Here is a 23,972-nt window from a genome sequence, read left to right as displayed (position 1 = left end):
ATGGTGCTTGGCATCGGTGGCCGGAGGCGGTAGGGAGGTTGGGTCCGATCCATATCAGCATGGGCCTAGAGGCCCCCAAACTCCTCCGCCTTGTTGTTCCTGCGCGTGGCATCGATGGCTTGTTGCTCTACCCGCATCACCTAGGCGCCGAGGTGGCCTCCTTCCGCCAGAGGTGGGCAACGAGATATGGTGGATCATGAGATCTCATGCCTTGCATAATAAAGGAGGCGGGCGGTCATAGGGTACCTTCAGCGCGAAGATGAAGATCTGCTTCATGCCTGCCCTTGCTAATCTGGCCTAGAGTGGCGAGTTCCGAAAGGCTCCGCAGGCAAACTCCCATGGGCGCCTCCTGCCTAGAGATTGCTATATCGAATTGAATTCGGTCATGCGCGTCCGTGTTTTTTCTGGCTGTTTAGTTTTTGAGGGAGCGTTGCGAAGCTCTGTTGTCTGTTACCATCAAAGGACACATCTTTGGTGTTTCATGGTGAAGTTAGAAGCGAAGAATGTTAGGATAACCATGATATGAGGACTATCAATGGTGATTTTTGTCTTTGTGGTGTTGAGGACTAGCTTCGTGATTCATGACTTGGAGCAGCAGAATTGGAAGTGGGGCGAAAGCACAAGAGAAGTTCGAAATCTTATCTTGCAGGGTGAAGGTCTAGTTCGAAATCTTATCTTGCGGGGTGAAGGTTTGGCCTTAACTGGTTACGCCTAACAATGACCTTGTTGAATGCATTGTTTTGTGAGAAAGGGCTTTCTCTAGGATGAAAACCTATGTTTTTTGACCGGTCGACGACAACACTTGTGCATTGTTTCCTTCTTGGAGACGTCACTTTTAGAGAAGATGAACTTCCGGTGATGTCTTGGTGGTGTTACGTTTGGTGCTACAAGGAATTGATCGATATAGTGGGGCTTTCCTTTTTTTTCGTAATTCTTCTTGTTTTTCTAGGTTGTGTGCATATGCAAGGCCGTTAGGGCGTTGTTGCCGAGGCTAGATATAATTGGTATCTTCGTGCTCCTTATCGAAAAATGATAATTTTCAGATGATGTAAAATAGGGTACACACATCATCTCAATTTCATACAAACTTGGAAACATTGGCACATTTCACTCAAATCTCGATTTTTTTTTGCTACCTGTATGCCTATATAATACTTTATTTTTTTGGCATCTGTTAGAGATGTTGTTAATTTATGGATTTTCACCCAAATTAACCGAGGAAAATATAGTTGGTGAAAAGCAATCTTATGGCTGAGACGGTGGCATCTGCCGTAACTATTTGCCTTGTGCTCTGGTTCGTCGGATCAACGATCTGTTCTCCCCTCAAACGAGCGAGCGAGTCGGTTGGGCTTTCCTGGGAAAAGCTAGCCCGGTGGACGGGCTCGATTCCAAGTCCCACCAATCCACCCCCGAATAGCTCCGTGGCCGACCACCAAACCCTAGCTCCACATCCACCCATGGCGCCAGCGGCGGCGCCGCCGGCGGGTCCCGCCGACGACGGGCTCCGGAAGCTGGAGTACCTATCGCTCGTCTCCAAGGTGTGCTCGGAGCTGGAGACCCACATCGGCGTCGGCGACAAGGTGCTGGCCGAGTTCATCACCGAGCTCGGCCGCGACGCCCCCGACGTCTCCGACTTCGACGCCAAGCTCAAGGCCAACGGCGCCGACCTCCCCGACTACTTCGTCCGCACGCTCCTCACCATCATCCACGCCATCCTCCCGCCGCCCGCCCACAACCCTAGCTCCGCCGCCTCCCAGTCCGGCGCCGGGAGCTCAAAGTACCGCGCGCTCACCCGCCCCGACGACCCAGATCGCGCCAGAGATCTCCGCCTCGAGCTTGAGCGCGACGCCGCGGCCGCCGCCCCTGCCCCCGCCCCCGCTAGGGACCGCCCCCGCGACGATGACCGATCTCGGGACCGCGACCATGACCGCAGGCGCGACGACCGTGGGCACCATGACCGCAGTCGTGACAGAGACCATGGCCGCGGGCGTGGTGACCGCGACCGTGCCCATGATGACCGCGGCCATGATCGAGGCGACCGAGACAGTGACCGTGGCCGTGACAGGGATCGAGACCGTGGCCGCCGCGACAGAGACCGGGAGGGAGATCGAGATGGTAACTGGCGGAGGGACCAGGACCGCCCCCAGGAAAGGGACAGGGACGCAGACCAGGCCCAAGGAAGGAGTAGGAGGTATGGGGGTGAGGAGGGAGAGCAGGAGAGGGGTGGAGGAAGGAATGCGGGGAATGCTCTTACAAATTCGAGCGGTGACCCGGAGCTTTACCAGGTGTACCGGGGGAGGGTGACCCGTGTGATGGACACTGGCTGCTTTGTCAGGCTTGAGGATGTACGTGGCGGCCGTGAGGGGCTTGTTCACGTATCGCAGATGGCAAGCAGGCGGGTTGCCAATGCGAAGGAGGTGGTGAAGCGTGATCAGGAGGTGTTCGTGAAGGTCGTTTCTGTGAAGGGGGATAAGTTAAGTCTCTCGCTGAGAGATGTCGATCAGGATACGGGAAAGGACCTCCTGCCAATGCAGCGTGGTGCGGAGGATGCACCGAGGACGAACCCATCTGTTGGTACCGGTGGTGCTCTCGGGTCTGGCAGGAGGTTGGGCCTATCAGGGATTGTGATTACGGAGGAGGATGAGGTTGCACCCATCTCACGGCGCCCCCTCAAACGGATGAGCTCACCAGAGAGGTGGGAGGCCAAGCAGCTAATTGCTTCGGGTGTTCTGGATGTCAGGGATTACCCACAGTTCGATGAGGATGGTGATGGTATGCTGTATCAGGAGGAGGGGGCAGAGGAGGAGCTGGAGATTGAGCTTAACGAGGACGAACCAGAGTTCTTGCAGGGACAGAGCAGATTCTCAATTGACATGTCACCCGTTAAGATTTTCAAGAATCCAGAGGGTTCATTAAGTCGAGCAGCAGCTCTCCAGACTGCCCTCATCAAGGAGCGGCGTGAGGTTCGAGAGCAGGAGCAGAGAGCAATGCTGGACTCCATACCCAAGGATCTGAACAGGCCATGGGAGGACCCAATGCCTGATACAGGTGAGCGACACCTTGCACAGGAGCTGAGAGGTGTTGGGCTATCAGCTTATGACATGCCAGAATGGAAGAAGGAAGCCTATGGAAAAGCTTTAACTTTTGGGCAGAGGTCAAAGCTTTCGATCCAAGAGCAGAGGCAGACTCTTCCCATATACAAGCTGAAGAAAGAGCTGATTCAAGCTGTCCATGATAATCAAGTTTTGGTTGTTATTGGAGAAACTGGCTCCGGAAAGACAACTCAGGTGACACAATATTTGGCCGAAGCAGGTTATACCACAAGAGGTAAAATTGGTTGTACTCAACCTCGTAGGGTGGCTGCCATGTCTGTTGCCAAGAGAGTGGCAGAAGAATTCGGTTGTCGACTCGGAGAGGAAGTTGGTTATGCCATTCGTTTTGAAGATTGCACTGGGCCAGAAACTGTGATAAAATACATGACTGATGGAATGCTTCTGCGTGAAATTTTAGTTGATGAGAACCTTTCCCAGTATTCAGTAGTCATGCTTGATGAAGCTCATGAAAGGACCATCCACACAGATGTCCTCTTTGGTTTGCTGAAGCAGCTTATTAAGCGTAGATCTGACATGAGGCTTATCGTTACTTCTGCTACCCTTGATGCTGAAAAGTTTTCCGGGTATTTCTTTAACTGCAACATCTTCACAATCCCGGGAAGAACATTCCCAGTGGAGATACTCTACACCAAACAACCAGAAAGTGACTACTTGGATGCTGCATTAATTACCGTGCTCCAGATTCACTTGACAGAGCCTGAGGGTGATATCCTTGTTTTCTTGACCGGACAAGAGGAGATTGATCATGCCTGTCAATGTCTATATGAGAGGATGAAGGGGCTGGGAAAGGATGTTCCTGAGCTTATAATTTTGCCTGTGTATAGTGCTCTTCCTAGTGAAATGCAGTCAAAGATCTTTGAGCCAGCTCCACCAGGGAAGAGGAAGGTTGTTGTTGCCACCAATATTGCTGAAGCTTCTTTGACCATTGATGGCATATTTTATGTCATCGACCCTGGTTTCGCCAAGATCAATGTTTATAATTCAAAACAAGGCCTCGATTCGTTGGTCATCACTCCAATCTCACAAGCATCAGCGAAGCAAAGAGCAGGGCGTGCTGGCCGTACTGGACCTGGCAAATGTTATCGTCTATACACTGAAAGTGCTTACCGCAATGAAATGTCTCCCACGACGATTCCAGAAATTCAGAGGATCAATTTGGGATCTACAGTTCTTAATATGAAGGCAATGGGGATAAATGACTTGTTATCCTTCGACTTTATGGACCCCCCAGCACCCCAAGCACTCATCTCAGCTATGGAACAGCTTTACAGCCTTGGCGCTCTTGATGAGGAGGGGCTTCTTACCAAATTGGGTAGAAAAATGGCTGAATTCCCACTGGATCCACCACTTTCAAAGATGCTACTAGCTAGCGTCGACCTTGGCTGCAGTGATGAGATACTGACTATCATAGCTATGATTCAAACAGGGAATATTTTCTATAGGCCTAGAGAAAAGCAAGCTCAAGCTGATCAGAAAAGGGCCAAATTTTTCCAGCCCGAGGGGGATCATCTTACTCTTCTTGCTGTATACGAGGCTTGGAAGGCAAAGAACTTTTCAGGGCCCTGGTGCTTTGAGAATTTTGTTCAGTCAAGATCACTAAGGAGGGCGCAAGATGTGAGGAAACAGCTTCTCACTATTATGGATAGGTAACTACTTGAATCTTAATCAATTGAATCAAAAGCCTTTATGTTTGAATATTCATTGTCTGTTTCCCGTAATATAGCAACATTTTCATTCTGTCTTGAATGGATATATGGTTTTGTTCTGAGTTTATTTTTGTTCATAACTACAGCAGCAGTTAGTACGACTAAATGGCACACTGCAATCTTAATCTTGAGTTTGCGGTCTACGCCGCGCATTAGCATTAAGTCATCACATCAAATCCAGCTAATATGCCCAATTAATATGCACAAATTATGAAGAGACGTACTGAAGACATGGATAAACACCATAGATGCATAATGCGGATTCAAAAGATTATGAAAATAAACATACTTACAACAGGGCAAAAACCACCCATGCAGTGTATTTGGTCCACTAAACTGCATAGATTCTGGTGTGCCTGGATATTGAACTGACATTATTTCCTTATTTATGCGGATGCATACTGAAGACAAGGATAAAAAAACAGTATGTGCGGATGCTATTTCTCTTATATTTCTCTTATATCCTTTCTGTTATCTTAAACTTGTTTTGGACATCCCTGAAGTCAGATATTCGAAACTGTGTTTAAGGATATTTTGAAAATGACGATATGAACATGATTGTTCTTTGGAGACATCATCATTTTACAAATTAACTGATTTCAGAGTCCACCTTTTTGTTCTTGGCTTCTAGTTTTGTTTAATTCTTGTCTCTGTTCAGACAACTTACCGTCACTGCCAGTCCCATGCTAAAGTTGTTTGGGCATGCCTTCTAGATCTAGTCTATATTGGCATACAACTTGCTGTGAGTTAAGTGATTCCATCTATGCCCTAACATATTTGCTGTTGTCTCTGCAGATATAAATTGGATATTGTTGCTGCTGGGAAGAACTTTACGAAAATAAGGAAAGCGATCACAGCGGGCTTCTTTTTCCATGCGGCCAGGAAGGATCCCCAGGAAGGCTACAGAACCTTGGTGGAAAACCAGCCAGTGTACATCCACCCCAGCAGCGCACTGTTCCAGAGGCAGCCGGACTGGGTCATTTACCACGAGCTCGTGATGACAACGAAGGAGTACATGAGGGAGGTGACGGTGGTCGACCCGAAATGGTTAGTGGAGTTGGCGCCGAGGTTCTACAAGGGTGCAGACCCAACCAAGATGAGCAAGAGGAAGCGGCAGGAGAGGATCGAGCCTCTGTACGACAGGTACCACGAGCCCAATTCATGGCGTCTCAGCAAGCGCCGAGCTTGATTGTCCAACAAGAGTGAAATTTTGGCGAACTGTAAATACTTATGGTCTGCTTGTAGACACTGTTACAGTAGGTATTTTGACCTACGTAATGTTACCATGAGACTAGTTGTATGGATAATAGTTCCACCTCTCTGGGTGATTCAGTTTTCCCTTGTTGAGATAATTTAGATACTAATATGTTCTAATTGACTTCTTGTCGCTTGTGAAGCCAGAGTGGAAAATTCAGCTGTAATCTCCTTTACCCTACCCTTCATAGACCAGCCTGTTGTTATTTTGTTTGTACTTTCTTTTTTCGAGGAATGTTTGAAGTTTATGATACTCCAGTTATAGACCAGCCTGCAGGGGTCCTAAAGGGATTCATGATAAGCTTGCATTATTGAACTCTCGTTGCTTTGACAATTTCCTGTATGGTATGGAGCCTAATTTGTTTTACCTCTACTCAACAATTGCTGTCAATGATCCTTGATGTTCTATACTGAACAAGTGCATGGAGTATTATTGTTCTGCTTGAACAACTGGTTTGGGTTTTCCTTTGGCTTGGAATTCATGCTGACGCTTGTCAACTAGTCCTTGTTTCATTTTTCATGAAGTGGTTGCAAATTTCCTTATGCAACTGTGTTCCTACTTCTAATATTTTCCATTACTCTTGGAATTACGTGGCAAGAATGCAATGGAGTATTCAATAGCTTCAAATATTGTACTCCATCCGTTTCACCAAAAATGTCTTAACTTCAAATAAATAAAAAGTGTTTTAACATTATTAAAATTTAGATAATCTAGTAGGTAGATACATCCAAATTTTGATAAAGTTGAGACACTTTTGGTAGGTCAGAGAGAGTAGTTCATCTACTCCTTGGCTGCTGAACCTGGTAAATGCGAACAGTTTGTCTGTTGAGAAAAATGCTAGCTGGCCATGGTCAGTCAGCACAGAGAAAAGTAATATCCATGCTTGTAAATATGCGAGGCGTAAAGGGTGGGCACTTATATTCCAACATTTCTGCCACTTAGATTGGTCATGTAAAAATACCATCATATGGGCATTATATTTTCAAGGTCACATGTGTTTACGACATTTAAACGCAACACCTTCGCGGCCCTGAGCTCCAGGCGGGGAGGTTTTTCATGGAGACCGTCCCAGCAAACGCCGGCTCTTTTGTAGTTTCCAGCCCATCTTTCTAAAGTTTGTCCGTGGAACAAACGTTTGGATCTGAAGGAGCTCTAGTGATACAATCTAGTCTAATATACATCGAGTCACAATAGACATTAGTGGTATATTCTGAAGAGAGAAAAATGAAGTCTTTCTTTTTGCTAACTTGAAGTGTGCTGTGATAGAGTTAAATAAGCTGGAGCATATGAAAATCTATCTACAAGATAAAGAAGTGTTCATTACATTACTTTTTGTATCGCTGCAGTAGCACTGAAATTTCTAAGGTCAAATCCTACAGAAAAACTTTAGTATGTACAACCTCCATTCCAAATAGGCTGTCTTACATCCGTATCTACAAATCCGCAACACTCAATTTGGAAAGGAGGAAATAGATTGTCTTCAAGAAAGAAAGAAAAAACTTGCTTAAACACATCATTTACCCATTTCCTTATTCAAACACAAGTTTCTGATCTTTCATGGGGACAGTGTATTTTCTGATCATTTATATGTTCCAAGCAGACTCTTAAGCATACAGATCTGGCACCTCTGCCGTGCACTGGGCACAAAAATGTCGTATCTATACCAGATTTAGCACAACATGCAGTTTTTTGTTTTTTTGTTTGAAAGGGTAAAACCAGAGCGAGCCATGGAAGTTTCATAGGCAAAAAAGAAAACGAATACATGAACATTATGCTGATAGTCACTCTGAGGTAAACCGGAGTTTTACAGAGCACAGATACTAGTATAGGTGGCTAGTCAATAGTCGTAGTCAGAATCTGGGTCAGCATCGACTATGTCTGGCATTGAGTCTTCAGACTCTCCGTCAGAGAAGGCTGGCTGAATGGGCAGCGTGAAGCGGGTTGGAGAGCTCTCTGTATGGCTTGGAGCGAGGCTTGGGACCGATGGTGTTTGATATGAGGTTCCCAAGTTGCCAGACGGTACATCTGAGGTTTTGTTCTGAAGAACGGCTGAGCTTCTATTCTGAAGACGCTCAACAAGATCAGCAGGAAGGGTAGTAACTGCAGGTTTCTGCGTTTCAGTTGGCCTTGAGTAGATTGGGTTTGAAACAGCAGTGGAGCTAGAAGGATTATACACTGGAGCAACTGCAGGTATCTGTGTTCCAAGTGGCCTTGAGTAGATCGGATTTGGAACAGCATTGGAGCTTGTAGGATTATCCACTGTCTTTAGCTTGTGGGTTTCCTCTGTAGCCGCATCCACCATATTATTGACATCGCTCTTGTTGTGCGTGGGAACAGCTTGTACTGCCTCAGGAACTGTACGTGAATCAGTTTGCGGATCTTCTTTGACAAGAGTGAGCTCTTCTGTTGGCTCATTATCCTTGGTGGATGGCAACCAGTCATCGTCACTATCTTCATCCTCAATAACCTGAAGCTGGCCTTCAGATTGTGAAAACTTGGATCTGCCAGCACCAAAAACTATCTTTTCTGGTCCACTGCGGTTGAGTCCATGAACTAAAGGATCTGCCCTTTCTAGAGAAAGGGCTCGAGGGTGAGTAAGAACGTCCAAAGCCAGCAAAGCATGCGAACAAAACTCTGCAAGCCTAGTGCCTCTCTCGAGCTTCCCTGTAACGAAACAAGAGATAATAGTTGTTATTTTCATGGATATATCTGCAACCCCCACCCTGATATATGAAACCACTCTAACTCATTCCATTTACCAAATCCACACACCAAAAAAGAAAAATCAAGCTTACCTAAATTTTCATGTCATAAAGCTAATAGTACAAGGTCTGCTTTTGTCAGTAAGCATGCCAAGGCAGTTCAAGCAAAACCCACATTATTTCCTTTCAATTAACCATCTCTTTCATTGTTTTGTTCTTGATGCAGGTTGTATCATGTCATAAAGCTAATAGTACAAGGACTGTTTTTGTCAGTAAGCATGCCAAGGCAGTTCAAGCAAAACCCACATTATTTTCTTTCAATTAACCAGCTATTAATTACAAGAAACAAAAATATCTACATCTGTAGACAATGTTATAGACACGAGAGATTTTACCTCTTCTGAAGAGTTCAATTCCTTGGGCTAAATAAGGCGGGCGGGCATAAGGAGAAGAAAGGAATGATGCCAGCAATGCCTTCAACGAAGCAAGTCGGAAATCTGATATGCTTGTCTCCCCAGCTGTCAATGTTGATCGCTCATACCCCACTCCTGAGTCAAGAGCACTCCTAGCTATGTTAATTAGCAGCAAGTCCACTGGAGCAACTGCAGGTATCTGTGTTCCAGGTGGCCTTGAGTAAATTGGATTTGGAACAGCATTGGAGCTTGTAGGATTATCCACTGTCTTTAGCTTGTGGGTTTCCTCTGTAGCCGCATCCACCATATTATTGACATCGCTCTTGTTGTGCGTGGGAACAGCTTGTACTGCCTCAGGAACTGTACGTGAATCAGTTTGCGGATCTTCTTTGACAAGAGTGAGCTCTTCTGTTGGCTCATTATCCTTGGTGGATGGCAACCAGTCATCATCACTATCTTCATTCTCAATAACCTGAAACTGACCTTCAGATTGTGAAAACTTGGATCTGCCAGCACCAAAAACTATCTTTTCTGGTCCACTGTGGTTGAGTCCAGGAACTAAAGGACCTGCCCTTTCTAGAGAAAGGGCTCGAGGGTGAGTAAGAACGTCCAAAGCCAGCAAAGCATGAGAACAAAACTCTGCAAGGTTAGTGCCTATCTCTAGCTTCCCTGTAATGAAACAAGAGATAATAGTTGTTATTTTCATGGATATATCTGCAACCCCCACCCTGATATATAAAACCACCCTAGCCAGCTCTAACTCATTCCATTTACAAAATCCACACCAAAAAAGGAAAATCAAGCTTAGCTACATTTCATTGTTTTGTTCTTGCTGCAGGTTGTATCATGTCATAAAGCTAATAGTACAAGGTCTGCTTTTGTCAGTAAGCATGCCAAGGCAGTTCAAGCAAAACCCACATTATTTCCTTACAATTAACCATCTATTAATTACAAGAAACAAAAATATGTACATCTGTAGACAAGTATGTTATAGACACGCTAAGAGATTTTACCTCTTCTGAAGAGTTCAATTCCTTGGGCTAAATAAGGCGGTCGGGCATAAGGAGAAGAAAGGAAAGATGCCAGCAATGCCTTGAATGAAGCAAGTCGGAAATCTGATATGCTTGTCTCCCCAGTTGTCGATGTTGATTGCTCATACCCCGCTCCTGAGTCACAAGCACTCCTAGCTATGTTAATTAGCAGCAAGTCCACTTTTGCCCTCCAGTGATCTGTCCTCAATGACCCTCCCTGATCGAGGAAATAAAATGTATATTACATCTACTTGTTGCAATTATAAAGTATATACATCAGACTGTAACCCCAAAGAATTGAGACCCAAGCAACATTGTAATAATTACAAAACATGGCAATGACTAGAAACAGTATTGAAAGGAAGTGCGTAGTGTCAATATTTCATGATAAAAGTTATAATCATTCAAAAGAGAGTAGATTTTAGCATGACAATCAAGAACATTACTTTTACAACCTAACATTTAGTGTTATAGAAATCAAAATACATAAGTACCAATTTATTCCCCAAATTGATATGATGAAAACAAGGGAATTTATTTACCATACTCTACCCATAAATATTAGTACATATCCTAAACCTGAAGCTGTCATTAGGGAGTAAGGGCAAATCTATGTGCGTGGAAATAGTTTGATCCCTAGCTCAAATCTGCCTCTCAATCAAGGTCTATTCTATCTAGAATTCCTCATCAATATCAAAAGGGTAAAATTGATGTCTGGTCATTGTTATTGTCCTCCTGATCGATTTGATGTTTGAATAACTCCACCATCCCCTAATGGTAGTAGGAACAAAGGAATCATCTGTAGGAGATCAAGATTATCCAAACCAGGCTAGACTTGTTATGGTGGCCACGTAGGGTTGACTTATATCGCAATGTAGTGTTCCCATCAAGGAACAGAAGGAAACAGATTGGTTTGATCATCTGTGCTAGCGATAGTGAACAGAAATAAAGGGTGAACAGGAGATGAATCATGTGCTGCATCAAATGATCATGTCTATCCCATCCCTAGAGAAGAACCTGCAGTGTGAGGAGTGATGAGGTTTACTCGGGAGCATGTTGGCTTCTTATGTGATCGACTACTTTGGCTACAACGATCTTCCTTCGCATGCAATTATATGCTCACTACCATGCAAACCTTCATTACAGGTGGTTTGGAACCACCATCCCGCTAAGACAACATGCTCTCTGTGTATTAGAGTTTGTGAACTCAAAATAAGATAGCAGACAGCTCACAGCTCCTCTAAACCATCTACAGCAAAAAAGATCAAATATATAAAAAGCAGCTGGGGACAACTAGGAAAGATAATGCCATAAGCACCCTCACATGCAATGTCTATTCGATCATCACATTTTATACATGAATGCATTAGGATTTAGGAGTTCCCACCCTTATGCATAAGGCTGTAGTGTACCGTAAGATGCAGTATATAGTTCCTACTAAATTTAATTCCATATTTAACTAATACTAAATATCATATCAGCAAGTTATACATATACTTCAAAAAAGTAGGAAATAAGTGAATGCTTTTGCCAAATTCATACTGTGTAGGGTGAATGGTAAACACACTGATACCCGAGTGATATAATATGGGAATGCATGGTTTTAGTCCAGGGAGACAAGAGGCTGGTGAAAAGACACGGGCCACCTAAAGTAACACCAGTAAAAAACAAAACTACATGGCCCATAAACTAGAACTAGAAGGTCGGAGAACAGAGAATTGGGCAATCTGTTTCTGTCAAGTCCCTAGCTTTGTAATGCATTGACCTGTGATGATTGTCTTCTATCCTCTATTGGTAATACAAAAAATCTCTGGGAAAAAGAACATATTTCCAGAAAATACTACTAGCCCTAAAACCTGAAATAGGCTGGTTTAATATTTTGGCTGATAGGCAGTTTATATCCTTAAATCCAGATAAATATTATTTCTCAAATCCTAGATCACATCTAACAAGCAAAAATACAGTCTGCACTAAGTAGGGATCAGCAGTAGTTTAGACTTTAGAGTATGAACTATGAACTTGCCAAACCCTGCTAAAAACAATATAGCAGATGAAAGTGATTTTGGTTCTCTTGGATATCTAGATATGCAAAGAGGAAAGAACAACAAGAAAAGTAATAAGAGAAGAATTGAGAATAATATGCAGGTGAAAAGGAAGATAAATTTTGGGCATACCACATTCAGAAGAATTTCCAAGGTTTCTAGTGCAGCTATTTTGATGCAGAGGGGTGTAACATACGATGCAGTTTCAGGGGTCATTCCCTTCGACGCGGTTGGCGTGGAAGAAGTTTTCCTTTTCTTTGGGCTGACTGCTGCTTTCTCCAAACCTGAAGCATGTGAATTTTGTATTTGTGGTTCCTGCTTCCTCTTCTTGGAGTAACTTTTTGATGAAGATTCAAAAGTCACTTTTGTTGGATTTGTGCTTAATAAAGTCATTTCGTTTACACAACTATCATCCAGATCACCAACTGCATTGCTGACTATTACCTCTAGCAAGTGCAGAGACATTCCTGGTAACAAAAGCCATCATTTATTCAGTCAGCAGTGGGTGCAACTCGCAATCGACTAAAAGACGACCAAAGCTATGAACCAAACATTTATATGGGTGCAACCGGAAGTATGACAGTCATTCAACAAAGAAAAACATGACATGGACTGATGCAGGGAACTGTATGTAAAATTAGGCTTCTAAATTTTGAAGACATGGAATATTGGTTCGACCATAGCGTGCGCAGCAGTGTCATAACTCAGAAATCCAGCCTGTTGTTAGATACGCTCCAACAAACACCGCAAGGATGCTAAAAATCTGAGTTCTGTGTGAGCATCATTACCAAAGATTGTAAACAGATAAAAGTATATTCCTTGAACCAATGATTTCCGAATGAGCAAACCAAACATGCCACGGAGAAAGTATTAGAAGAATGATGTATTGCAAAATTATATCTCCATAGTGGCAGCAAAGAAAGGGAAAAAATCAGTTTTGTATGACCACGCTGAGATATGCACAACCATGTTGATTGTTAATTTGTTACTAATTCTGAAAACAGGCAGTTCTGAAATTAACATAATTATGGCCACACCAACTTACTCTCAAAAATTATCTTAAAAGATACCAGCAGGCAACTGTGAACAAATAAACAAAAAATCACCTACCAACACCCATGGAGGTCAGCAACAGCTGCACAATGCTGTAAACCTTTGTCCTCATAGCAGGCAACTTTGCAATTTTGAAGTAATCAGCTATAAGCCGTACAGTATTAGCAGCATGTGGTAGAAGTTGGCTGCAATATGACAAGTATATAATTTAGACATTGCTTTCCCAGTATAGGCTCAGGTCCAAACCAATAATAAATAGAACTTGTATAAAATCCAGTTCCAAAATTACTTAAAATTCAATGTTATGATCACTTGTTGTCTATATGTCTGTATTCAATCTATGCTTAAAACTTGTGGAAAATATACATGGGATGTCTTAAATAATAGCAATAAGAGGTAGTACACATGGTACCTTCGCATTCCTTTAATAGTTGCATGGAGCAAATCCAAGAAAGATGAATGCAATGACGGAAGCTCAAAACAAATAAGCTCTTGGTGCAAGGAAGTGGTTGAAGGGAACTTCTTGTTATGCAATGATCCATCAACTAAGAGCACTCTCCGCAACAGAGCTAATAAAGCGCGCACAGGAACATTGACCTTTTGAGAAATGACAAGTAAAACAATATAGTTTAAAACAAAACGCTAATGCTTTATAGCAGCTTATTAGCGCCATTAGGTAACAAATAATGACAATGTACCAAAAGATGCAGCTTTGGACGAACCTGAACCGGGTAATAACTAGTCAGCATCACACAACAGCAATGGGCAAGGGCTGAAATGGTTGGGACAGTGAAGACACGAAATTTCTTTGTTACATGCAAATTGCCTCCCAACTTTATTTGATCTCCCAAGACTGGTGGAGGATCATTTCCAGGTGGAACTAGTAGCATCATAATCTCACGCCCTTTCTTTTCTGCAAATATAATTGTTAGAAGACACTCTAAATTGGTACAACTGAAAATAAGAATTGCTCATGCCATACATTACCTTCTTCCAGCCCGACAAAAGCATCGTTCAAAAGATTGTTTACCCCAATCAGTATCTTCTGGATCATCAGTGACCAACTGCCCTCAGATACTCGGACAGAAGGTAACATTGCTAGGACTCGCGCAAATTTCTGGAGGATTGGAAGATGCAAAGAGTAGAGGTTGGTCAACACAAAGGGAAAATTCATGGCAAGGAGCGACAAAGGGAAGAAACTAAAAAATGGAGAATGAAACGAATGTGTCACCTTTGATGAGTTTACATTGACTTCTGCACTCATAACCTTTGCTGCAATGGCGGATTCAACCTGAAATTTGTAAAGTACAGAATAATATATTAATGAAAAGTAAGAATAGTAGGAAGCTGTAAACTGGATGTAGTTTCAGAGGTATGCACTAAAAACTAGCGAGACCTCAAAGGAACATATTACAAAAGAGAACACTTGCGTCCCTGCTCACTCAGCATTTAAATTACAATTAAATGATAAGAGTAGCTCATGTACATTATAAAGATATTTCAAATTTTGAACTCCTATGACCCTACATCAAACATCAAGTTTGTTGTTAACAGGAGTACATAGCTACTCCCAATAGGAAATGAACTACAACATAAGTGTAAGCATACTTTATTATAGTGCCGATTTAGAGATGAGGGATACAATTTAATAACTGTCCTCAGCAAATCAATCGCTTCATCCTGCAAAAACAGACACAAATTATACATCTATACTCTTGAATGCTTGAAATCAAACAGATAAGCCTGTGGATAAGAACAGCATACCACCACTGGACCATTTTCATTTAAAAGCAGCAGTAATGGTTCGACAACTCTTCCAGCAAAGGATGATGCCTCTTTCTTCAAGTTCAAAAATTTCGCCAATCTAATCAAAGAACAAGTTATGTTTCTCACATCTGAACAAAATAGTAGCACACAGAAGAAAGTGCAATGGATAAATTATCAAGCTTTAGCATTTCAAACAATCGCATTCAGTCATTTACAATACTATAGTAAACAAGCTAAATTTACAATACTATAATAAACAAGCTAAAATGCAGCTACGCAAAGCAATTGATACAGACTGATATAGTATATCTGTTGAAGTATATTATTATTGGCATATACGAGATTGTAGGAGGATTTGCAATCCATGATTCTTGCCTTATCTCTAGGAGAGCTTCTTACACTCATGTACTACATAATGGCCGAGGCTCAATGCACCCAACATATTGCATGTTATGTGGGAGCCTCTGAGCCCCTCCTATAGCCGCAGGAGGCACAAAACGAGGGAACCGGCCCCAGTAGAAGCAGGTGGTAAGTTGTTAGGAAGACCTCTTTCAGCTTTGGCAAAGAATTTATCTCTTAGAGCTTTTTCCGAGTTTACTTAGATTCTGCCTTAGGAGTTAGGACTCCAGTTGATGTAACATGGGTTACGTAATGCCTGCCTCTAGCTCCTTACGAGAAAGCAATGCGCATATCGCAACTACCCCTCTCTCATCTCTTCATCCCTGACTTTCACGTGCAGCAGCCCCGTCATGGTTGTGTAATGCTGCAGTGGTCCAGAGCCATTTCATCCTGCTTCCTATGGTCATCCTCTCCACTCTAATCTTCCCACAGATCACTCAGACACATTAGGATCGTCCATACCTACCATGTCTTCAATCACCAATAAACTGATGAGCCGATAACCCTTGAGCAGAAGCTAGAGAAAATTCAGGAGTCCCTGGTTTCTCTGTGACACAGAAAATCGTGACCAACAAGCAGAAGAACCTCAGCACCAAGTTAGACCGTCAGTCTAATTCCATCTTCCGGGAGCAATCTCCACTGGCAGCAGCGTGAGCACAATTTGGCAAATAAGGGGAGCTTCCAGAGGGCACTGCTGCCAGTGGTTGTATCTAGCCAACCGACAGGCTGTCGGTGCTCCCATCAAACAAATCGAAGGGCGACAACCCATGACGCTTCTTCAAGATGGCCCCTACCTAGAACAGTGAGGTGGGCCTGCTGGCATGGCTTACCCACTGCGATCTCCTCTTTGAGTCGCGGCGCACGTCTGAGCCAGAGAAGGTTGGCACCATCTCCTTCCATCTGGCAGGCAACTTCAAGGTGTGGTACCACAGCCACTGATGCTTATGGCCCTTCACCATGGCCTCAGATCACCGAACTTGTTAACACCCCTGGCTGGACCTCCGTCACACTGCAATGTGCTAAGCGAGCGCATCTCTCTCAAATGAACCAGCACTGGTTGAGTTCGACAAGCAGTTCACCGCCCTCCTCCAACACACACCGCGGCTTCAACCGCGTCATAGGATTATGCTCCATGAAAAATTAACAACCAGAGTACAGGATTCCACGTGAGTCTTTTTTTTTTTTTTTTTTTGAGAACGGATTCCACGTGAGTCATGATGGCATGAATGTCGCAGAGCAAAGTTTTCTCCCAGTATCATCAGGAGTGGGGTATGAAGTGAGAAAAAGAATATTTATTGTTCAAATATATAAAATAATTAGATATATCTTTAATGCTGCTCAAACATGGTTAACATTAACAGAGAAAGGAGTAGTTACTTATCGTTTAAACCAAATGCACATTTTTAAAAAAATCATGCAAGACATTCATTTCACATAAATATTTGCTACTCAAGAAAGTCATATGAAGGGCCAAGGAGGGGAAGCACGTTCGTCATCTTTAGGGAATGCCAGGGTTGCTGCCACAGAGTGTCAATCTGGACTTTACGCATACCTGCCATGCTATCCACCAAGTATGATAAGTTCTCAAGAACAATCCACACTGAATTGAGCACATGGTGTTAGCAGGACAATTGAGCTTTTATTTAATTATCCGTCACAATATTAGCCTATGAAATAAAATCAGTACAAGTTACATGATAGAAACAAGAATTTAGTTTGCTCACTTAAATAAGTACCAGCACATGAGGCATGGCAATAAATGATATGCAATCATGTACTTGTTAAAATAACAGACAAAATACTGGCAATCCAACTATTTGCTTGACATCAAGTAACAGGACACAGCTTTCCATGACATACCTCACAAATAGATCAGACATAGAAGTACAAGAGACCACGGTAGCAAGTTGCCAGCTAGATGGTTCCTGCTAGGTGGCAAAGAAGACATATCAGCTAACTAATAATGTTCGACGATGTGCATTCGTGTAAAGAAAACTAGAAAGAGAATTAACTCTTCAGGGATGTGAAGAATATTGGATAAATGAACTACTGAGAAGCATTATTCAAGATCTTCAAATTTTATTCTAGAATGGATTTTGCTTTTCTTTTTTGTGGGAATGTCGTTTGTTGACATGGATCATACAAATCTCAATCAGATTTATTACTGTATAAAACCACACCAACGAGCTCAGTAAAGCCATAAAGTTGTCTAGTGGAGTGTTCTACACATATCAAATTATAAATGTACAGAACAGGTAAAATAATGAGAAAAATGGCATCTGCAAGTCAAGTTCTGATATATTGTTTCAAACACGAGCCTAGGTTTAGATCAATACGGAATGACATGAATGGTGTTACATACCATAATTTCAGACTGATTGCTTAACATGCATCATACATTCATACATATGATAAATTAGGAGACAAATGAGGTAGCGAACAAATAAATAATTTAACAGACTGAACTCCTATGATTTGACTCTAGAAGAAAGAAAATGTGGGCTGGCATTTCATTCTTCGGTTCAAATTTGAGTTCAAAACAAGCACAATATAGCCCAAAAAATATAGCAACATCCAGTTCTGAACAACTACAAACCCAGGCAGTCAGAAGGTGCCAAGAGAACAGGTAGCCCAAGAGATAAAATTTAGATGAATATCACGCCCAAGGAGAGCAAAACAAATGCCAGGGACAGACTTCTTCATCGGCTTGCTCCTAGGTACTCCCTCCGTCCCATGAAGGTTGTCTGAGATTTAGTAGAATTTGAATGTACCTAGACACTATTTAGCATCTAGATACATCCAAATTATGACAAATCTCAGACAACCTTCGTGTGACGGAGGGAGTAGTAAATATCAACATTTTATTTCATTGAAGCTATCCCATTCCTGGAACAGGTCAACCAACTAGTCTGACGTCGAATATAATTCCAGCAAAGGGCGGTCACAACGGGAATATTGCTATACTTCATGACAACTTTTGAATTACCTTCATGCCTATAATCTGGTAGGAAATTAATTAGATCAAGTAATTCAAATAACCTAAACTAGAACACGCTATTGATTAAATAAACAGTGGGATTTTCTAGACATTAAAACACTGAAATATGGAGGGGGGAAGAGGCTACACGCTAGCTAGGAATAAATAATAAAGAAATAAATAAAAACAAGAAGATGAAATTCCAAGTAAAACTGAAGGAAACTATGTGCATTACCTGCAAGTTGTTTAGAATTTTGTCAAACCAATCAGAGTATGATTCCAGAAAACGCTCGTTGCTGATATCTTGGAAAGTGACGCCGAGAAAGCAAGTACCCAACCAACGACTCTGTGGCTAAAGATTTAACAAAAAGAAGGAAGGCAATGTTAGTAAACCCTGTCTAGTATATTTTATTTTGCATCGGAGATTTAACGATTGTTAAAGCTGGCAGGAAAAGCAATTACAGATGTTGAGATTTCATGCTTAGAATCTGGTGTACATTGTTCAATCCTGCACCATTCTGCAGCACAGAACAACAAAATATGACTCTGACGAATATAAAACTATCTCACCAGACGCCATAATTCAGTATAAAACTCTGGTAACAAGGGGCACTGAGGAAACTAGTTTCAGTGATGTACAGCAACAAGTAGCTCAAAACTGCACACCTTGCTGCAATGGGTTTGGTGCAGGTGCAACACAAGTTCAGTATTATGACAGAGAGAAGAGAAGTCCCCCAAATCCTTGGAGCAGGAGTTGGCACTTCGACCCAGATTAGACCAAATTAACAACGGAGTGGGGTGCAGGTGGACCAGAGACGGCAAGCAGCATACCGAGTCGCTCTGCAGGAGCTCGCCGACGCGCTGGACCCAGGCGTCCACCGCGGCGCGCCACGCCTCGGCGAGCTTCCGGTCCGGCGGGCCCTGGACGGCCTCGGTGAGGAGGCCGTGCGTGCGCACCGCGTCGAGGATGGAGGCGAGCTCCGACGGCGGGACGGTGCTCCCCGGCTGTGGCAGCTGCTCGCCGACCACCACGCGGAGCAGACGTGGCTTGAGCCATTGGTCGTTCAGGTCCGCGAGGAAGCCGACGGCGCCGGCCATCGCTTGCTGGTGGTGGGGGGCGGTGGGTTTTGGAGGCGGCGCGGCCGGAGTTGGGGTGGAGGTGGAGGTGGAGCGCGCGGTCCGTTAGAAGAAGGTGGCGGCTGCGGGCTGCGGGGCGGGGTTGGGCCGCGCTAAACCCTAGCGGGGGGACGGGATGGATACGTCATGCGGTCAGGGTGTAAGTGGGACCAAACGCGGGTGCCCGCTTATTTGCCGCATAAGCCCGCGATAGATAAGTGGGACGCCATCCGTTTTTGCTCTTTTTCAGTTTTTGCATCACCTAAAAAAATTCTCTGAATTCCAGATGATGTAAAATACATGACATGTGCTTGGAATGTGCTCGAGCACATGATGTATTTTACATCACCATCTGTAAAGGTATTTTACTCTTAACCATTATTTTGGTTAACAATGACACTGTTGCTATTGTGTGGACTAATGTTATCTATGAGTATCTAAAGGTATAAACGATGCCCCCCATAGGGGACCTCACAGCGATCTGCGATTCTTGACCGTTGGATCTTTCCAGCAGCTGTCAAACAGTGGATCTCGTCCATTCAATCTGGGCAGCAAGGGGTCTCCCGATTGGCTGTGTGGGCGCGTGGGCAAATTTTTCATTGGCCTCCCGCTAGAGAAAGCCATGGAACGGCAGTGTTTTACCCACCTCTGCCTGCGCGCGGGTCCCACGTTTGGCCGGGTCCGCTAGTCAGTCGCTGCGGGTGGGTTGTGGGTTGGTCCTGCGTCGCTTCGGCCCGTGAAAAATATCTTCTCGCGATAGGGGTAGTTTGGGTTATTTCCTGTACGCCCAATCCACACCTCCGATGGACTCACCAATCCCCACTTCCCGCAGCTCCCCAATGCCCCGCCTCCTCCGATCCAATCCCCTTGCGCTGCCAGCACCACTCCGTCGCGCCGCCATCGCCGGGAGGAGACGCTAGACTACATTTCCCCCAACTCGCAGCCGCCACCATGCCCTCCGGCATTCATCCCCTCCCCTGATTTCTTCCTCCTCCTAGCCCCCAGCATCCACGTTGCTGCTTCCCTCATCCCGATCGAGGTCCGCCTCCTCCTTCTTGGTGCCATGGCTGCCCAACGTTCCTCTCCCTCCGCCTCCCCCCGAGCTTGTGTCGCTGCCCATAGCACCGCACCAAATCGGTGATGTTGATGCCCAGATGGGGAAGCGGCTGACTGGTAAGGAGATCGGTCGTTGGAGAAGGATTCGGCGGCGCCACAGTGGACGGATTCATGGCGAGTTGCAACGGCTGCAGATTCACGGCGAGGTGGAGCTCCACTGGCTATGGCCTGTTCCCACTGTTAGCACCAGGTTCGTCTCTCTCTCTCTCTCTCTCAGATCCCGTTTACCCTGCAGTGGTGGAGGAGCTCCCTCCGCCTTTCACCGGCGCCAAGGACGACGACCACCATCGTAGGGAAATACCCTCCTTCACCTCTTATTTGAAGGGGACCTACACGGCCGCTGCACGCGCCTCCACGGCCGCCGTCGCGCCGCCGCGCCCCCTCGCCGGGCCAGTAGGGGCAAGGAACATCATGGGGACTCGCGTGCCTTCTCCTTTCTGCCTGCTTCTCCCCCTCCCTCAGTCCTTCCATTCGCGGCGGTTCCTCTGCCGCCCTCGTCTCCGCTAACGCCGCCGTCACCGGCCATGGTGCCACCGCTGTTTTCATCTCAAGAATACGTCTACAGGTATGTAGCACACGCCTCTCTCTTCCTCTCCCTCTCAAATCCCCACAGATTCTCACCTTTCTCTGTGCAGTAATTTCTGTTTTGTTTATGCCTACAAGGTGTTTGACAAAAATCCTACAGGTAAGATGAATCCACGTCTCATCTTTACTCTATTGTTTACTTTTAATAATTTTGTTTTTCCTGAAATTTGGCGTCTGGCAATTTGCAATAGATTTGAAAATATGGATTCTAATAAACATATTTGGATCGGACAAGAACTGAACTGTATTTGTTTTGGATTCTGCCACTAGACGGTACTGCACAGTTCATGGTGTTCGCGTTGTGTCGTGCTGCCTCGCGGACGCTGCAGTCGCCCAAAGCAGCACCGCTTCATGCCGCTGATGTCGTCGCCGCCTCATCATCACCATCATTGGGAGCAGCGCCACCTCGTCATCGCTGTCTCTGGGAGCAGCGCCACCTCGCGCCATCGATGCTGACACCGCCATCGCCCGAAGCATCGCCGTTTCATTCCATTGATGTCGTCGTCGCTTGGAGCACCACCACATCGTTGAGCCCTGATCACAGTAAAAGATGCAAGTCGCGAATTAAGAAATCTACCATGGAGGCGCTGCAAAATTATGTTGGTGTCCACCATTTTTGGGTAATTCTATCATGAGGTAATTTAGGCCTCCCAAAACCTCTATTATTGTTAGTCCTTGCTGCCCGTGACTAAATCATTCATTATAATTTTGCCATCATCTTTCAACTGGATTTGTGCTGGTTAGATACGTGGGTGTTTGGGCAGATATATATGTCACGTACACACACTGTACTAACAAAATGTACTTGATCTTCCTCGAACTTATGGATTAAACATGTAACTTATGGATCATTAAAATTTTGTTCAAATACATGTATTCCTTAAATTTTTGCGGGCTTTTTGGTATGCTATGTCATTGAATCAAACACTCCAAGAGAGAGCAAGGAAGAAGAGATAGCAAGGACACACAACAATTAATCGTGAAACTGCACGTATGTGGAAAACATAAAAGGGTGTATTATCTGGTTGAGTGTCGCTCGAGCTGCAGGGGGCACACACGCTGGATGTCGCTCACTACTCAACCTCGGTGACAGTAGCGAATGCCTAGATTAGTTGTACAAATGATTAAGAAGATAACAACCGAGGCTCTGTGGTATGCAATGCAGAAATTTAATCAGAAGGAAGAGCTATTTTCTTACATGGGGAGGTAGAACCTGGAGGGAGCAGAGTGGATTGTTGTTCTCTGCCTGAGGAGATGGGACAACCACATGCGCTGCTTAGGGAGGTGTGGGTGTCGAGCGATGGAAGCGCGACCAATGTAGATGATGTCAAGGTGAGGCTTCTCTCGATCCTTTCCGCTGGATCGTTTGTACATCCAAAAGAGGCCAATGAAAGCTATAGTTCAAGAAAAACTCTTATTCTACAAATATCTAAATATGTACTTGTATGCTCGATTGCTAATTTGATACACATGACTAATGAGTGGATACTGCTAAGTTGCTAACGACCAGTTTTGAACTTTATTGGTGCAGCATCAGAGCTTCAATTAAGTTGTGCACAATTTGTTGTCCAGTATACCATGGGAAGATCCTTATTCTATGCCCTTCATCTTTTCGATGTTACGGAGGAAAATCTATTTATCTTTTGTATTTAACCTCGGTAACTTTTGATCTCTTGTGTAAAAATATGCCTACATCAGCAATCGCACGACTGATATAGTAACATGATATAGCAACAGTACAGTTGTACATATATTCTTCATTTATTATATTTTACTCCTTTATGATTGCCAGAAAACAAATCGGTTTTTTATATATTACATTATGGCTATATTCCCTTTGTAAGTGATAAAAAATTCTGATAACATGCACACTTACACAAGGAAACTGAAGAATTGTTCAACATGGCCAAAATAAAGGTGCAGATGTGCTACAGTATCTACTTGATAAATGTGGTAGCAGAGGGCATACTTGTAGAAGCACAGTCTGTTTTTTTAGGAAGCCGTTGTTGTTTGCTGAAACTAGCAAAGAATGATTCAAGTGCAAAACGACATGCCAAAGATCTTCCGTCGACAATATACTGATAAAGAACGTTTTCTGATTGGTAGCTCCAGGTGGATTATGGTACTCTAGCTTTTTATATTTCCAAAAATCAATTTAGTAGAGTTATGTTACTGTCAATAGCGATCATATCATTTGAACGTCAGATAGAAATCTCACCTGAAATTCATGCCTGTAGATAGACCAACTGGTAGCTGATTCATCAAGAAAGGGTTGCATTTTAGTGACCTGAATCAATGCTCGTCTTTCTTTACCTCATATTTTTTGACATATATAAATAGATAAGGAAAATGCATTGTTAAATCCTGAGCGATTCAAAAAGGGATTTTATTTTATTGTCTACCTTCCCTCAGATCTGTGCATGCTAACTGCGATTCTAACAAAAATAACTACAGGTACACTGTTCTTTTTTCAAGATATTGAGCATTGGCCAAGGTAGAACATGCGGCTAAATTTGGTGAAGCAGCTTGACAGCAGATATGACATCATATCGATCTTTCGGTTTTCCTTTTTTTCATGATCTGCTCCCTTTATCTGAAACAGGGGGCATACGTGGACTGGATGGTGGCTTAGGTGTCAAAAAGGTGCAGATGTGCCACAGTATCTACTTGATCAAAACTGGTTGCTCTATTTTGGAT

General features: G+C 44.0%; 2 protein-coding genes across 3 annotated transcripts; one reads left to right on the top strand and one right to left on the bottom strand.

The window, feature by feature from the left end:
* The first annotated feature begins 1,370 nt into the window (after positions 1-1,370).
* LOC127294718 (probable pre-mRNA-splicing factor ATP-dependent RNA helicase DEAH5) lies at positions 1,371-6,342 on the top strand. The gene is made up of 2 exons (XM_051324591.2): positions 1,371-4,759; positions 5,615-6,342. Exons 1-2 carry the CDS (start codon positions 1,458-1,460, stop codon positions 6,006-6,008), a joined length of 3,696 nt encoding a protein of 1,231 aa, XP_051180551.1. The 5' UTR covers positions 1,371-1,457; the 3' UTR covers positions 6,009-6,342.
* Positions 6,343-7,562: 1,220 nt separating this feature from the next.
* Positions 7,563-19,682, bottom strand: LOC127294719 (uncharacterized). 2 transcript variants are annotated; one of them, XM_071818898.1, is made up of 15 exons: positions 19,290-19,682; positions 18,694-18,810; positions 17,342-17,406; positions 15,080-15,179; positions 14,924-14,995; positions 14,547-14,606; positions 14,303-14,432; positions 14,038-14,228; positions 13,728-13,912; positions 13,373-13,500; positions 12,395-12,729; positions 10,203-10,437; positions 9,172-9,858; positions 8,624-8,738; positions 7,563-8,425 (listed from the first exon to the last, which is right to left on the bottom strand). In XM_071818898.1, the coding sequence occupies exons 1-15, from the start codon at positions 19,554-19,556 to the stop codon at positions 7,912-7,914; spliced, it is 3,201 nt and encodes a 1,066-aa protein (XP_071674999.1). In that variant the 5' UTR covers positions 19,557-19,682; the 3' UTR covers positions 7,563-7,911. The 2 variants fall into 2 exon arrangements, with proteins under 2 accessions (XP_071674999.1, XP_051180552.1); XM_051324592.1 differs by having other exon boundaries at positions 7,686-8,738.
* Positions 19,683-23,972: the final 4,290 nt, after the last annotated feature.

The sequence above is a fragment of the Lolium perenne genome, chromosome 4 (assembly GCF_019359855.2).
Source record: "Lolium perenne isolate Kyuss_39 chromosome 4, Kyuss_2.0, whole genome shotgun sequence".
Classification (NCBI taxonomy): domain Eukaryota; kingdom Viridiplantae; phylum Streptophyta; class Magnoliopsida; order Poales; family Poaceae; genus Lolium; species Lolium perenne.
This window is presented reverse-complemented; position numbering and strand designations above follow the sequence as displayed.